Here is a 14477-nt window from a genome sequence, read left to right on the forward strand (position 1 = left end):
TTCAGGTTTCCCCTTCAAGTTGTTATTGATGCATCCAAGAACATACAATTGGAATCCCCAGATTAACTGTACTCTGTTTCAATTCAAAGAATAATAGGTTGATGTTCTAATGTTTCCCATTAATTTACAACTTGGAAAGTTATTCAATGAATAGTAACAATTAATGTTTTGGCAAGTTTCCCCAATCTTGTGCACATTCGAAGGTTGAGCCTTTGCTTATGTTCATCGAAGTTGGACTTCCAGAATAGCCTACTATACAGCTGATGTTGCTTTGCTTCTTGGGAGGAGGTTGTGCCCTCAAAACTGGCTGACCAGCCTCATCCTGCCGGTTTATGTTCTGATCTAAGATCAGCTACTTTTGTAGAGCTTCGGCTGTAATGGGATGAGGTTGAGTTTGCAATAAAATTGTTTCCTTCCTCCAGCAGAATAGCTTGAGAGTCGGGAATGTCTTCGTTTTGTTTACTTCTTCACCTCTTTTGTTTTCTGAGTATTTGTATATCCAATCCCGGCTCGCATTGTACACTCCTCAGGGTAAACCACATTCAGCCATGAGCCGTATGAGATATTGATATTTGACCCTTTCCTAGCAAAAGATGATGCTTCCATCCTAGGCTGCTGCTTTTTGATAAATGCCAAGTTGAACAGTAGCCTTGAAGCTTGACGCCTTGACCTACGTTAAGCGAAAATCTGAATCCCAACTTAACCTCAACTCACAGCCAGTCATCAAGTCATCCAACGCAAAGTAATGATGATTGTTTAATGCATTAAAGCAGATGAGAATAGACTACAACTATCGATTACTTATACATCACCAAAGAATGGTACCAGCCTTTTCCAGGTAGTAGCAATGCAAAGACAGGGAAGTTCCTCACATGTAAACAAGATTAGTTCATCACTCATCAACTTGAAAGGGAATGGCGAATCATTGAAAGAAAAAGGTTCCACACATATAAATTTATAATGGCAACACGCACCCAAATTAAAGATTTTCAACTAGGGTTTTAATAATATATGGTTCGACCAAGTTCTAATTTGCTCACTCATGAATCCAACTTGACAATGTTGTACATTCATCATCAGTAACAAAAACATAAAAAAATAAGGAGAAATAATCTTTGAACTGAACAGTTCCTTCATTTGTTTCCTGATTCCATGAACTAAAAGACTCGACAACATCAATCAAGAGTAGCATTCGATAACCTTAACAGTTCATTCCTTTTGTCTCCAGCAATCTTGTCCTTCGTCAGTCGAAACTAGCATTCAAGAACTTCAGCAATTCATTGCGTTTGTTTTCTGCGGCCTTGTCCTCCTTTGATTTGTCAAGTTTCAACAGAATCTGCACCACAGAAAAGAGGATTTTATTTTCGTATCCAGGACAAAAGAACAAGACAGAAATAGATGATCACAAATTCCCCCAACTCTCTTAGAAATAACCTTTTTGCCAGAGACAGCACTGCGACGCACTCCATCATCTTTGTCACGCCCTAAAAACTGTATGAAGAATTGAAGAAACATTATTGACGTGCTCATAGAAATCAGAAAAGTTGGAACTGTAATTATCAAGAGTGAGATAAAAACCTTTGAAAGCCGAACAGGGCTGCTATTTCTCTCATTCTGCTGCTTCTATATTCCTCCAATTACCAGGAAAAAGGGAAGAATCAACCCAGAAACATCATCCAGGCAATCCAATCAAGCGCCCAGTAAACATGTTGCAGATCCCAGCTCCAATTTAGAAGAGCCAATCCATAAACAGGTAGAAAGTACTATAAGTATCTCAGAAATCAATGTATATAAAAAAAACATGCACAAAATGCCACACAATGTGCATGCTTAGCAGAAACTTGGCAGACGTGTATGGGTGACATATTCAATAAATTATTTCCTTTTGAGTTTGGAGAAAGATGGAGCCATAAGGACAATGAGTCAAATCATATGCATTCTAACCAACATTCTCAAAGGCCAGATGCATTCAGTGAAGTCCTATGGAAGGAAGATCCAATTTCTGAATTCTCTTACACTTTTAATTCTCTATTATTTTCTTACTGAAAAACACAGCTGTGTTTCCTCACCCATATTGCCGAAAGGACAACGAATTAAGCTACAGAAAACAATTGTATGGAACCAAGTGACCTATAGAAAGAATACTAGCTTACCTCTTTTAGTTTACTCCTATGATGTTTATGCCGATGACTCTTGCTCTGCTCCTTTTCTTTGCTCTAGCAAAAAAATGGGCAATTGAATGAGATTCAGCACAATCAGAAAATTAATGTAGCACGAGAAATAAATACCAAAGAACCACCTTCTTCTGTCTGTCATTCTTCTTGTGCCTCTTTGACTGACTAGATGTTTCCGGTTCACTGTCTGAAGAGCTATCACTTCTGCATTAACCATCAAAACAGTTTTTAGGAAAAAAAAAAAAACAACTGCACCTATCGACAGTTCAAAAAGACAGCACTCCACAGTAATGTTTGATTTAATTAACATTGAAAAACAGAAAAACTATTTGCTATATCAAGCCAAAATCTTTTCACATCGACAGTTAAGTCTTATCAGTCTACAATCTAAACTCTTGTTCGGTTGACATGAAACTCACAACATCAATGGTCGTCAACATTGCAATCCACTTACCTAAACTTCCAGGTCCAATACCATTCAATTTCATTAACTAAATAACCATGTTTCTATGATAAATGGAGAATTCAACTGAAAAAATATAACCAGGTTTCCACGAAAATTGGAAAATTCAAAATAAAACAACTAATCTACTAGTCACGTCGTCTCGAATCTTGTGAGTACCATACAAACACTAGCCAAACTAGTCGCTTCAAAATTGCAAAACACAAATCTAGAATCACACAATTTGAATTTTCCAAAGATAATTAATTACTTCATGACCTTAATCCCTTATCAAGCTTAATCAACAACCAAAGATAGAAACATATAGATACACAACCAAACACAGCAACCGTTAATCTTTAACTTGCTCCAGACCTGGAATCGTCGGAATCGGACGACGACGAGTAAGAATCGGAAGAAGACGAGTGGTGGTGGCGGTGTCTACGGCGTCGTTTGCCGTGGGAGCTACGGCTGGTCCTCTTCCGGATCTTGAGGGCATCTTTGTCTTTGTCTTTATCCCTGTCACGGCGGCTACGGTTGTTGCGGCGGCGATGACGGCGCCGAGAACCCGACGACGAGTCCGACGAGGACAACGAAGAAGACGAGGAGGCCACCATCTCCGTTTTTCAGAGAGAGAAAGAAACAAGGGCTTCAGAAATTGTGGTTCCACTATTAGTATAATTTCTAGTGGGCCGGGTTTGGGCCTTACCCGGTGTGTCTTCGATGACCTGTTTCCTTTTTCTTTTCGGTTTTGACCCCTAAACCCCTAAACCCTCTTTATATTTGGTCTCCTCCCCAAAAATTGATACCCAGAAAGCGTCTATCTCTCTCGTTTTCGTTTTTGCGTGAGCCGCCGCCGATTTTGCTTGGTGGGTTTTCTCTGCTTTTCTCTTTACTTAGTTTTTTTGGTGTAGGCTATGCTACTGCTTAGAATAGAAGGTTGTCTGTGTGTTTTTGAAGCTTATAAGAGAGTTTATGCAATTGGGTCTTTTGATTTGGGTGATCGGATTGGATTTTAGAGCTTAATATAGTCAATGATGCTCATGGATACAGCTTATTTTGATAGGTTATGATGATTTGAGGTTTGATTATTGAGTTAATGATAATAGATTATAAAGGATTGGGAATTTCTGAGAAGTTTTTGGCGTATATGGGTGTGTATCTGTGTAGTTATGTAGGCTTATCAGAGTTATTGTGATGCAGGCTTGCTTCCACCTAGAGGTTTTCGGGAACTCGCCGCTAAACATACATATACTTTCCATCTGTTGCAAAGTTTTGCTGTGAAACCATGGCGACCAGTAAGTCTTGGTTTTTTATCCTTTGTGCAAATTTTGCTTGTATCTGTGTTTGGATGATGATGTAAACGTAATTGGGTGTGTAGGGCTGCAATTTGAGAACTCATGTGAGGTTGGGGTTTTCTCCAAGCTGACTAATGCTTACTGTTTGGTTGCCATCGGAGGCTCTGAGAGCTTCTACAGCACATTTGAGGCTGAGTTGGCAGATGTTATCCCTGTGGTTAAGACCTCTATTGGTGGCACCCGCATCATTGGTCGCCTCTGTGCTGGTATTACATTTGATTCAGTTCAATATCTTTTTTCTTTTGATTTCTGTTTTGTATTGTTCAATGACAAATTTTTTTATACAGGGAATAAAAATGGGCTTCTTCTGCCTCACACCACCACAGACCAAGGTTTTTTTTTTCTTCTATTCTCACTTAGCTTTGTCTTTTTGCGTATGGTGTTATTTGCTTTGCGACTTATTGATCTTCCATTGCTTTTTGAATTTGAAGAACTACAACACTTGAGGAACAGCTTGCCTGACCAAGTTGTTGTTCAGCGCATTGAAGAGAGACTATCTGCTCTTGGTAACTGCATTACGTGCAATGATCATGTTGCTCTTACACACCCTGATCTTGATAGGGTAATCTCTTTATACTCGTTGAAAGTTGCTATTTTGGTTATTACATGTTGCATACTTTCCCCTGCAAAATTCATTGAAGCACCAAAGCCTAGGGTTACCTCCTGTCCACACCCAGCAAATCCATTTATCCACCAAATTCTTTTGAACCAAGTCTTTCTTTCAAAATGTTATGTGTTGATCTCTTGTAGGTTTTTTAAGTTTATATTTTGAGTTACATGTTTTGACTGAGATCATTTGCATACGTAGAGGGCAATGTTTCTTGTGCTTGTTGCAATTAGTATATCTTGTTCTTGTCACAAGCAGACTATCACGCGATCTTAGAACAGCCATGAACACTACTTGAAATCTATTCATTCACGATCATTTTAGAATGAGAATGTTGCAGTGTGCATCTAAGGCGATCATTATGTATGACAAATGATATAAAGCTTTGAGTTTGAAATGCATTTTATGATTTTTACTGCATTTGTTCATTCTATTTTACTTTTCTTAGGAAACTGAGGAGATGGTCACAGATGTTCTTGGGGTGGAAGTTTTTCGGAACACTATTGCTACTAATGTTCTTGTTGGCAGCTTTTGTGCCTTGTCCAACAGAGGTGGCTTGGTAAGAACTTGTCTCTGGTTGTTTTGAGGCATTTTTTGGTGAAAGATTAATTAATTATATTGTCATTCATGTTTTTTTTTTGATAATTCTTATCTTTACATACTTGCCGCAGGTTCATCCACACACATCTGTTGAAGACTTGGATGAACTTTCAACACTTCTTCAGGTTCCTCTGGTTGCTGGGACAGTCAACCGTGGTAGTGAAGTCATAGCTGCTGGCATGATAGTGAATGATTGGACAGCATTCTGTGGATCTGATACAACTGCCACAGAAGTCTCAGTGATTGAAAGTGTGTTCAAGTTGAGGGAAGCTCAACCTAGTGCCATTGTGGATGAAATGAGGAAATCATTGATTGACAGCTATGTCTGAGCTAAATCTCTTTGATACTTGATACGAAACTGAAGAAGCTTTGTTTAAAGTCTTAAGTAGAAAAGATCTAATTTCTCCAAGATGTATAATTCTTGCATTGTTTATGTTAGGACTTTGTTGAATTTGAGTAATTTTGTTGTTGGTTATGTTGGGAAGAGCTGAACCAGTATTGGCTGGGTTATGTTAAGAGAATGCCATCTGTGTAAGAAGACTCCCATATGTTTACTCATATATGTTTCTGTTACATGTGTTTTCTAATGTTGCTCCCAAGCTGCTCTACTACTCTCACTTTACTCATACTGCCTGAAAAGTTGAAATGCCCATAAGAATTCATATAAATACATAAATTGCATTGTCAAAACATAAACTCAGTGTGTTGAATTGATGTTCATGAACTTCCTCCTGAGCTCAAAAAATCAGATGAGGTTCCAGACTTCCATTTTACTAGAAACATTGTTTCAATTTGAGTTCATGACATGCTAGGATCTGACCGGAAAAATAAGCCGTGGACTCCGTACCTATTAACCTGTAGCAACTCCTCACCACCTAATCAAATTCATGAGTAAAGAAAATTAATTATAATTATAATTTGATACGCGTTATGCTGACTACTTATTTGAACGATTTTTTAATTTACGTGTCATCTTTATGTACGAGTCATATGTTAATCTATCTAAATGTAATGTGCATTGAAACCTTTTACATCTCGGTCGAAATCTAATACGGTAATACATTTCAGTCAAAATCTAATATGGTAAACTTTTTGCCGTGGGAATCCTTACTGTGAAACAAGTCCTTGATCCAAAAAAAATTGATTACTTTTTTTTTTTTTTTTTCTTAACGTGAGGTAAAGAACACCATAGGGACATAATATTTTTTAAAAAGTTGTTTTTGGTCTTGTTTTTTTAAAATACCTTTTTTTCATGTTGACCCAACAAATAACTTAAAATTGACTAAACCCCACTTTATAAAGGAAAAACGTAAAAAGAAGAAAATCGAAGTCCAAATTTAACACGAAGATTCTCTGAACTTCTCAGTTCCAATCACTGCCACCATTTTCAAGCAGTTCCGGTGAGCCCTCACTCTTTGGTTCAGCCTTGATCTTAATCTATCTGGTTCTCCTCAAAGCTGCAACCTTTATCATCGTATTCATTCGTTTTGATCGCTGATACAGAACCCAGTTAGATCTCTCTCTAACTGTCAACATTGTTCTGCATTTGTATCATCAAATTCATGATCACCACTGTTTTTCTGCTCTAAATTCTGATCTGGGTAATGCTAGTTTCAATTCAACTCGATCCCCATAAGCTGGATTCATACTATAATGAGCAATAATCCTTATGGGTCTGGAAATCCTAAGTCCTTTGTTGCATACCCAAGTGGTGAGTTTGATTTAGAATCCGGAACCATTAGAAAAACCCGAAAGCATAGAAAATCAAAACCCAATCCCATCAAAATGATTAGGTCTGTTGGGAACCGCTTGAAGTACTATTGCAAGCTGCACCCTTGCTTAGTTTTCATGATCACTTTGTTAGTTGGGGTCACAATTCTTGTACTTTTGCCTCTGTATGAGAACCGGTTTCAAATGAGCAGCTATAAAAAATATGGCATGGATTTCGATAGCTATCCTCTGCCGATTCTCAAGAATCTTGTCATGGTTGCCGGGCATTCAGTTTATACTAGTAGTAGCTGTGGGAAAGTTGATAAAGAGGATTCTTGGTTTTTGGAGTCTTATCAGAAGAATCCTGGGCAAGCTTCTACTTTTTTGGCACATATACAAGAGGGAATTGAAACGGCCTCCAAAGACAATGCAGCTCTGCTTTTATTCAGTGGTGGAGAAACTCGGAGAGATGCCGGTCCTCGGAGTGAGGCACAGAGTTATTGGGCTGTTGCTGAATCAAAAGGATGGTTTGGTGAGCTCCTTTCCATGTCTTTTGCATTAAATATTTTTTTGGAATTCTCTGTTTCAAATATGATTTATAATAAACTCGGAACTAGTTTGATTGATGATGGTATGTCAAATGATTACAAGATGCTGTTTTCAAATATGTGTCATTGTTTATAATCTATTTGTCACATGCCTTTTTTCATTGAATTACACTGGTTGCCAATACCATCTTATGTTGGTTTTGGGTGGCCAGAAGTTACCTAAATTGAGTTTAGCCAAATCATATAAGTTTCATCATGCTATTAAGTTTGAGATATGATGTTAATTAATACTAACTAATTCAAGTCATTACGTTTCATCATGCTTCTGGGGTAAAGCATGGCTTTATTTCTGAACTTGTATTAATATTTGATTTCCGAATTGTAGGCTAGACAGAAAAATAAACTTCCCTAGGAGAAGATGTTTTGGAAGAAGTAACTATTTTTAGTTATATCTGCGACGCTGCTGGAATAAGTTTTATTAAAAAAGTACAAGGCTAGTAAGGATACTTTGTTCATTACAGCAACATTTTATTCTCACTTAAGGCTAAGATATCTGAATAAGCATGGTGATTTCTGATGAGGAGTCATTTTGACTATAAAAATTGCTTCCGCATAAAAACCTTTGCAGACATTTGTGTTTCTGTTTAGCGTGATCTAATAATAACTTGTATAAACTTACTGCTCATGGAATTTCTATTTGTCCACAAGGTTGCTCAGAAACAAGAAAAACCACATTAAACAAGTTGCAAAATGATGGCTTCTCACTGAAGCCCTTATTAGCAACTTTTGTAAGGGAAAAAGAAGTGATGTAGTGTAAGTCATATCTTTGCAATTTACTAGACTATTCTCTATGGAAATGATCTTTGCAATTTACTAGACTATTCTCTAAGGAAATGATCTTCAATTGGTGAACAGTTCATATTAAATTTATCCGAGTCTTTGATTCCATTTATCCTACTCTCTTTGCCTTTTGGATGAGAGATGAGTCCATACGGTTGTATCGATTATGCTTGTATCTGTCAAACCTTTTGGATAGTCTTAAATTACAGAATCAGAATTACAATGGAGTAATGGACTGTCTTAGATGGAAATTGTAGAAGGGACCACAATAAAAGAAGCAGGAGTTACACACTTATACTGAATATATACAGAAGACTTTTTTTGCTCCACGAAGTCTTATTGTTTTGCAACTGTAGTCAGCAACACTACACTGGGTTATCACCTATTACCTTCACTTCTGTCATCTCTCTAAATTTTAGTTGATTTCCACAGTCCAGTCATTAACACCAATAGTACATGTACCTTCTCCAAAAATCATTTTAAATCCATATCCATGTCTGCAACATAGATTACCACTCATGTCACTACAACTGACTGAATAACTGTTCATTTAGTAGTGTGACAAATCTCTGTAACTATGTCTTCAGTGAATGTTTATAGTAAACAAAATTATTTTATTTACAGAAGTGCACAACTTTGCATGGTACATTACCGTCAATGATCTTATGGCAACAAGGTGATTTGTTACTTCTTGAAGTTACTGATGCAAGGCCTGTGGTTTTGGTTGTCAGTGGCATAAAACTTGTATGCATTGGTAGATACATTACCTGTTGTTCGCAAATCATGGGGAACAGGGGTGCAAAGTAAATCAGTCCTTCCCATATTGTCTCTGTTTTTGTACTATTGCTTCTTCTAGATTAGCTCGTCACCTGTTCCCCCAAAATCTTACTACTCAGCAGTCTGGTCTGGTATTGATTGTGATGTTTTCTAATCTTTACCATTTGTTTTCTCTCTCCAGTTGCAAGTTCTTAATTTAAAATGCGAGGAAGAAGAACATACTATGATAATTATACCCTCATTTGTATGCAATTAGGCATGAATATGTGGCTCTGAACCATCTAATACTGATTCTTTAGCTCATATTAATCTTATAACTTGATGGTTTTTTTAGGCAAAGAAGATGTGAGACAGAGGGCACTCACAGAAGAGCATGCAAGGGACAGCTTTGAGAATCTTCTCTTCAGTGTGTGCCGGTTTCGAGAGCTTACTGGCATGTATCCTCAAAATATAACTGTAAGTCAATGTTAGTGGACCTTTGGTTATGCTTATCTAGAGCTGTGCATAAGTATGTAGGCTGGACTAGATTTGCAATTAGGATGTGCTGCAGAGTTCACAACCTCAGTATATGCATTATCTGATACATAATACATAAAACATCTGTTGCTCATTTCTTAGTGTCATAGTTGTATGCGCGTAATACAAAAGTATTGTCTTACTGCTCCAACAGAAGCCATAAGAAGTATCAACCTAGTAAATGTCATAATAAATGCCTTGATATATTGGCCCCCCTTTGCTCATTGTCTTTTTTGTTTCCCTTTGCAACTATTAAATTCTTCAGAAATTACTTATAACATTTAACCAAGGATCCTCTTGCATTTTGAATATTGCACCATGATAGAAATTTTGTCCATAATTGTTCGATAGCATGTTTATTAGTTTGTCTCCTCACACATGAGAACTCATTCTGCCACAGCACATTTTGGTTTTTGCTTGTTTTTAGTTTCCTTTCAATTATAATTTTTATTGGCTTACTAATATGTGAAAGCTTACGCAAGTTCAGGTTGTACCCAACAATAGTTCTGATTTTGCATGGTTTGCGATCCAGGTTGTAAGTTATGATTTCAAGGAGGAGAGATTTGCGCATTTACATCGGTCTGCAATTGGCTTTCCTGAGTCGAGGTTCTTCTATGCTGGTACCCCAGCAATATCTACTGCAAAAGAAGCAGCTCGAAAAGGAGAGGCAGTGGTGCGGGCTCAGTTCCAAGAGGATCCATACGGGTGCCAAGGTTCACTTCGCCATAAGAAATTAGGGCGTGATCCATTTCACAGGTCTATTCCTTATCCTAATGGATGTCCTGAAATTGAAGGTCTATTCAGATATTGTGGGACTGCTCCTTATCCCGGGTCTCTGCCTTGGTCTCATAACTTAAATTGATGAACAATATCCTACTTCCCTTGATTTATAAAATAGGATCAATCCAATTAAACAGTCAGAAAAGGACTTTTGAATCTTGCAGTAGTATAGATTTATTTCCCCTTCTAATCAGTCTTGTTCAAAAATAAATATGGTTATATATATAGAAGAGTGAACAATTGTTCAATTCTGTTTATTGGTGCATCCAATTCACTTGTTTTGGTTTTTACATTATCAAATGTTTGTCAGACCATTTTTCATACAGAAAAAAGCAAACTATATAGTGGATTGCATGACAGCACCTTATATCAGCTAAGAATGTAAGTCTCAAATTCCTGAAAAGGAGCAGATGCCGAAATCCCCATCAGGTTAACTACACATTGTATGCCAATTTTGCACTTGTGGCTTTGTCCAATATTATTCAATTCTTACAGTCCAATTGTAATAGCTATAAGTACATTGATGAAATACATTAATCTTGAAAGTAAAAGACTAGCTCTGTGAGCTTGTGGATCAATTATTTGGTTGTAGACGATAGACCATGAAGCTACCCTACTATTATATGGCAAACTTAACAATATTGCCGAATTCCCCTGTTATAAGCTACCCTGTGTTCCTCAAGTATGGGCAAGTTGGTGCCACCTCTTCATGGGAACTGTCCAAGCTTGCACCCTTTAGAAGGCCTCCCAGAAGTTCACCACGGTCGAAAAAGAACTCGACACTCACTACTTTTTCAGATTCATTCAACTGTTTGAAATCTCAGGGATCAATTACATGACAATTGATGAAGTAGCTAGAGGAAGAAGACTGCTACGATAGGTTAAGGAAGAACTCAAGGACATTTACCTTAAACACTGCCATCCCAAAGAGTTCAACTAATTCTCCAGTAGGGGCATGACCTTTGAAGGGACCTTCCATGTAACCCCAGTGCCTGAACTTGTACACAATTTCTGGAGGACCGGAATACACATGGAGAATCTCGAGAGCAAAACCGCGTGGGAAGGCAGTTGTGAAAGCTCGATGAGATGAATCCACGGTTTCTTCAGCAGGGTTGTAGCACCGGAACTCAGTTGGCAAAGAGGTCTGCAGCAAAGAGTTGTAGCCTCCTCCAAGCTTTCGCTTCTCTGCCAAACTTATACCTTTTCTTCCTGCAAAATGATGAGAATTACAATTTATTCATCATGACCTAGTTAGATATAGATTTCCAGCCCCACAATGTTGTTGCTCAATAGACAAAAAAAAAAAATACCATTTAAGCTGAATGTGTAGTTACTGGAATCAAGCGATTTATAGTCTGCGTCGCTTGTCTTATGAAACAACTCCATTTCCCATGTCTTTACAAGGTTCTGCACTCGTTCTTCTAGTGATCCAGGAGGCCATATCTTCCATCAAATTACAGAAAATGTTATATAAGTGTTTATGTATGTGAATATGTCCAACACCCTAACTGTTAGACAGAGACATAAAGAGAGCTGCAAAACCTTGGTTCTGCCTTCATGAAAGAGATTGTTGACAACTTCATAGTTTGGTGGGGAACCATACCTCCACTTGGTGTTCTTCTCTTCTTCTCCATGCAAGTAGTAACGATAATCGTCTCCTTTATCAATTCCTGAAGATGCCATCGATCTCAGTCTCAGAAAATTTTGAGAATTCTACGTATGACTAGCTAGAAATAGCAGATAGAGAAATCACCATATATATAGGGTTATAAATTCTTAAACATATATCACACACACATATGTACAGTTACACTAACGTTTGATTTTTCAACAACTGCTAGTGTCCACTGATTTGGAATATGAGTAGGACCAGTGTAACAAAATTTGAAGCGTGAAAGTTCCCAGTACCTCCCTCGAATGTTTAAGCATGGTTCTAGTTGATTATATTGGAATCATGACAAATATCACAAAATTAACAACAACTTTTGACTAAATTTTTTTTTTCTCACTACAAGATCACTATGAGTACCTCACTAGCTGAAGGTTAGTAATAAATTAATCAATTATTCATAATCTTCCACCATTAGAAAGAGAGTGCATGTAGAGTAACGAAAAAGAATCTGTCATCCTTGAGGTCCATAATGATAATGACTCATGAGTACCTGTAGCTGAAGATAATTAAAAAACCAATTCTGACTCTTCCACCATTGAAAGGAGAGTGTAGAGTAACCAAAATGAATCTGTCAAGAATCTGTCATCCTTGTGGTTAGAGACGGAGCCAGGAAATTGTAAATAGGGGGCCAACCAATATATATAAAAATCAAGCTATACCGAGATCAAAATCTTTCTGATAGATCAAAACTACAATAACGAAGTTGTCAAAAAAAAAAAGCTACATTAATGAAGATTCTGAATAAAGATAATCTAATTTTTTTGTGGTCCCCTCCCAATGTTATAACAACTATTTTTAGAATATAAAAATTATCAATTTATGTTACTGTAAAAAATATAGAAATCATAATATAGTGTCTATCCTTTATAAAACGATTAGTCTTCAAGTATATAAACTAAATAAGTTTCTTAGAAACTTATAGCTGAATTAGGTAATCAACTAGTACAATTTAGTAATAAAAACTGAAAATGAAGATAAACCACATAATTTCCATTTATTATGCTTAATTTATATCATTCTTTATTATGCTTAATTTATATCATTCTTTCTAAAAGAGCAAAACTTGAATACAAGTACACTATTACAAAGTTAGTGCCACATTGCTCTTCTTTATTTGATAACCTCATGATTAATTAGTTCTTGAATATATGTTAGGGGTGCCAGCAGCCCGTGTAATTAGCTAGAAGACTCTAAATCAATAGACTAAATGGCTGAATTTACAGAGTAGCTAAAAGGCTGAGGGGTGCCCCGTATACAGCTCTGCCATTGCTTGAGGTCCATAAAGGTGGCGCTTATTGTCACGGGCAGACTTTGCGAAGGAGCAAAGAGGACCGTGCGGCACTCGATAGCCTTAAAAAGGGTAGCAAGTCAGCCTAGCTTGTGCGCACCTTGCAAGGAACAATGAAAACCACACGATATTAATATAATGCTAGCAACAAGTAAAAACACAGTTTTATATAGTTGTGGAGCGAGTTCAATGAGCGAGAATGATTGAATGAAAAGTTGGAAATGATTTCATGGGACACGTACAAATGATTGATTAATTCATCTCTTTATTGATGGTAAGATGTTTACACGAGCAAAAATATGTGTTTGCCTATATTAGTTCCGTAGTCCAACCGTCGCCGACAATGAATGTAATGATCTTAATTTTAATTGGGTTTATTTATCGAATTGTTTTTTTTTGTCTTTCTGTTTTGTGTGTTTTGTTCTCTGATTGAGATTTGGTTTTGGTATATTGTGGACTATTAGTAATAAAACTCAGTCTGATATTTTTACCTCTAAATTAAATAATATTATTTTTAGTAGAAATATCTGATTGGGTGTAGAAGTTTCTAGTGGCCATCTAGATAAGACCACGTGTTAATCGACCATATGCCTATCGCTTTCTTTTGTTTTCTCGACCACAAACGCCTTCTTGTTCTTCTCTGTTCTCTTGTGCTTTCTTTCCAAAAGAAATTGATCTTCATTCACTCATCCAAATTTTTAACTTCTACATTTCTACCATAACTTCAAAGAGATCGATATCCATGAAACTCATAACACAAGAGTTTAAATTTCCCGTTATATGCAATTATGTCTAGTAAATTCTAAATTCTCATCTTCTCAAAACTCATTCGTTTTGTTTCAGTTCAACTATTTTCCAATAAATAAGGAAACGATTAGGTCAAGACACATAATAGAAGAACATGAAAGTAATTTCTTTAAACAATATTCTCTTTAAGTTTAATTGGCTTCTTATCTAAACTTGTCTATATATGAAATAGAAAATTTCATATAAGTCACATTCTGAACATTTTCTCCTACATAAGTCCACCATAACAGTTTTACTCATATAAGTCCACTTTTAAGGCTAAATCTGTTATTTTACTTTTACGATGTACCTAAAATGCCCTCCCCTCTCTCTACACCAAGACGTCAGTTTCTTTTCCCCAAACATCTCTCTCTCTCTC

General features: G+C 36.9%; 4 protein-coding genes across 5 annotated transcripts; 2 read left to right on the plus strand and 2 right to left on the minus strand.

The window, feature by feature from the left end:
• Nucleotides 1-1003: 1003 nt before the first annotated feature.
• On the minus strand, nucleotides 1004-3263 carry LOC101306289. Its single transcript, XM_004290504.1, has 6 exons — nucleotides 2992-3263; nucleotides 2300-2378; nucleotides 2154-2216; nucleotides 1579-1623; nucleotides 1435-1491; nucleotides 1004-1336 (listed from the first exon to the last, which is right to left on the minus strand). The coding sequence occupies exons 1-6, from the start codon at nucleotides 3231-3233 to the stop codon at nucleotides 1244-1246; spliced, it is 579 nt and encodes a 192-aa protein (XP_004290552.1). The 5' UTR covers nucleotides 3234-3263; the 3' UTR covers nucleotides 1004-1243.
• Nucleotides 3264-3408: 145 nt separating this feature from the next.
• On the plus strand, nucleotides 3409-5741 carry LOC101306580 (eukaryotic translation initiation factor 6-2-like). Of its 2 annotated transcripts, none has more exons than XM_004290505.1 (7): nucleotides 3409-3485; nucleotides 3820-3914; nucleotides 3998-4180; nucleotides 4262-4306; nucleotides 4406-4536; nucleotides 5030-5140; nucleotides 5253-5741. In XM_004290505.1, the coding sequence occupies exons 2-7, from the start codon at nucleotides 3905-3907 to the stop codon at nucleotides 5508-5510; spliced, it is 738 nt and encodes a 245-aa protein (XP_004290553.1). In that variant the 5' UTR covers nucleotides 3409-3485; nucleotides 3820-3904; the 3' UTR covers nucleotides 5511-5741. The 2 variants fall into 2 exon arrangements, with proteins under 2 accessions (XP_004290553.1, XP_004290554.1); XM_004290506.1 differs by having other exon boundaries at nucleotides 5307-5741.
• Nucleotides 5742-6507: 766 nt separating this feature from the next.
• Nucleotides 6508-10607, plus strand: LOC101307071 (uncharacterized protein C57A10.07-like). The gene is made up of 3 exons (XM_004290507.1): nucleotides 6508-7423; nucleotides 9391-9512; nucleotides 10105-10607. Exons 1-3 carry the CDS (start codon nucleotides 6835-6837, stop codon nucleotides 10432-10434), a joined length of 1041 nt encoding a protein of 346 aa, XP_004290555.1. The 5' UTR covers nucleotides 6508-6834; the 3' UTR covers nucleotides 10435-10607.
• On the minus strand, nucleotides 10556-12151 carry LOC101307357 (pathogen-related protein-like). The gene is made up of 4 exons (XM_004290508.1): nucleotides 11895-12151; nucleotides 11663-11795; nucleotides 11260-11561; nucleotides 10556-11160 (listed from the first exon to the last, which is right to left on the minus strand). Exons 1-4 carry the CDS (start codon nucleotides 12033-12035, stop codon nucleotides 11017-11019), a joined length of 720 nt encoding a protein of 239 aa, XP_004290556.1. The 5' UTR covers nucleotides 12036-12151; the 3' UTR covers nucleotides 10556-11016.
• Nucleotides 12152-14477: the final 2326 nt, after the last annotated feature.

Source organism: Fragaria vesca, linkage group LG2, assembly GCF_000184155.1.
Source record: "Fragaria vesca subsp. vesca linkage group LG2, FraVesHawaii_1.0, whole genome shotgun sequence".
NCBI lineage: Eukaryota > Viridiplantae > Streptophyta > Magnoliopsida > Rosales > Rosaceae > Fragaria > Fragaria vesca.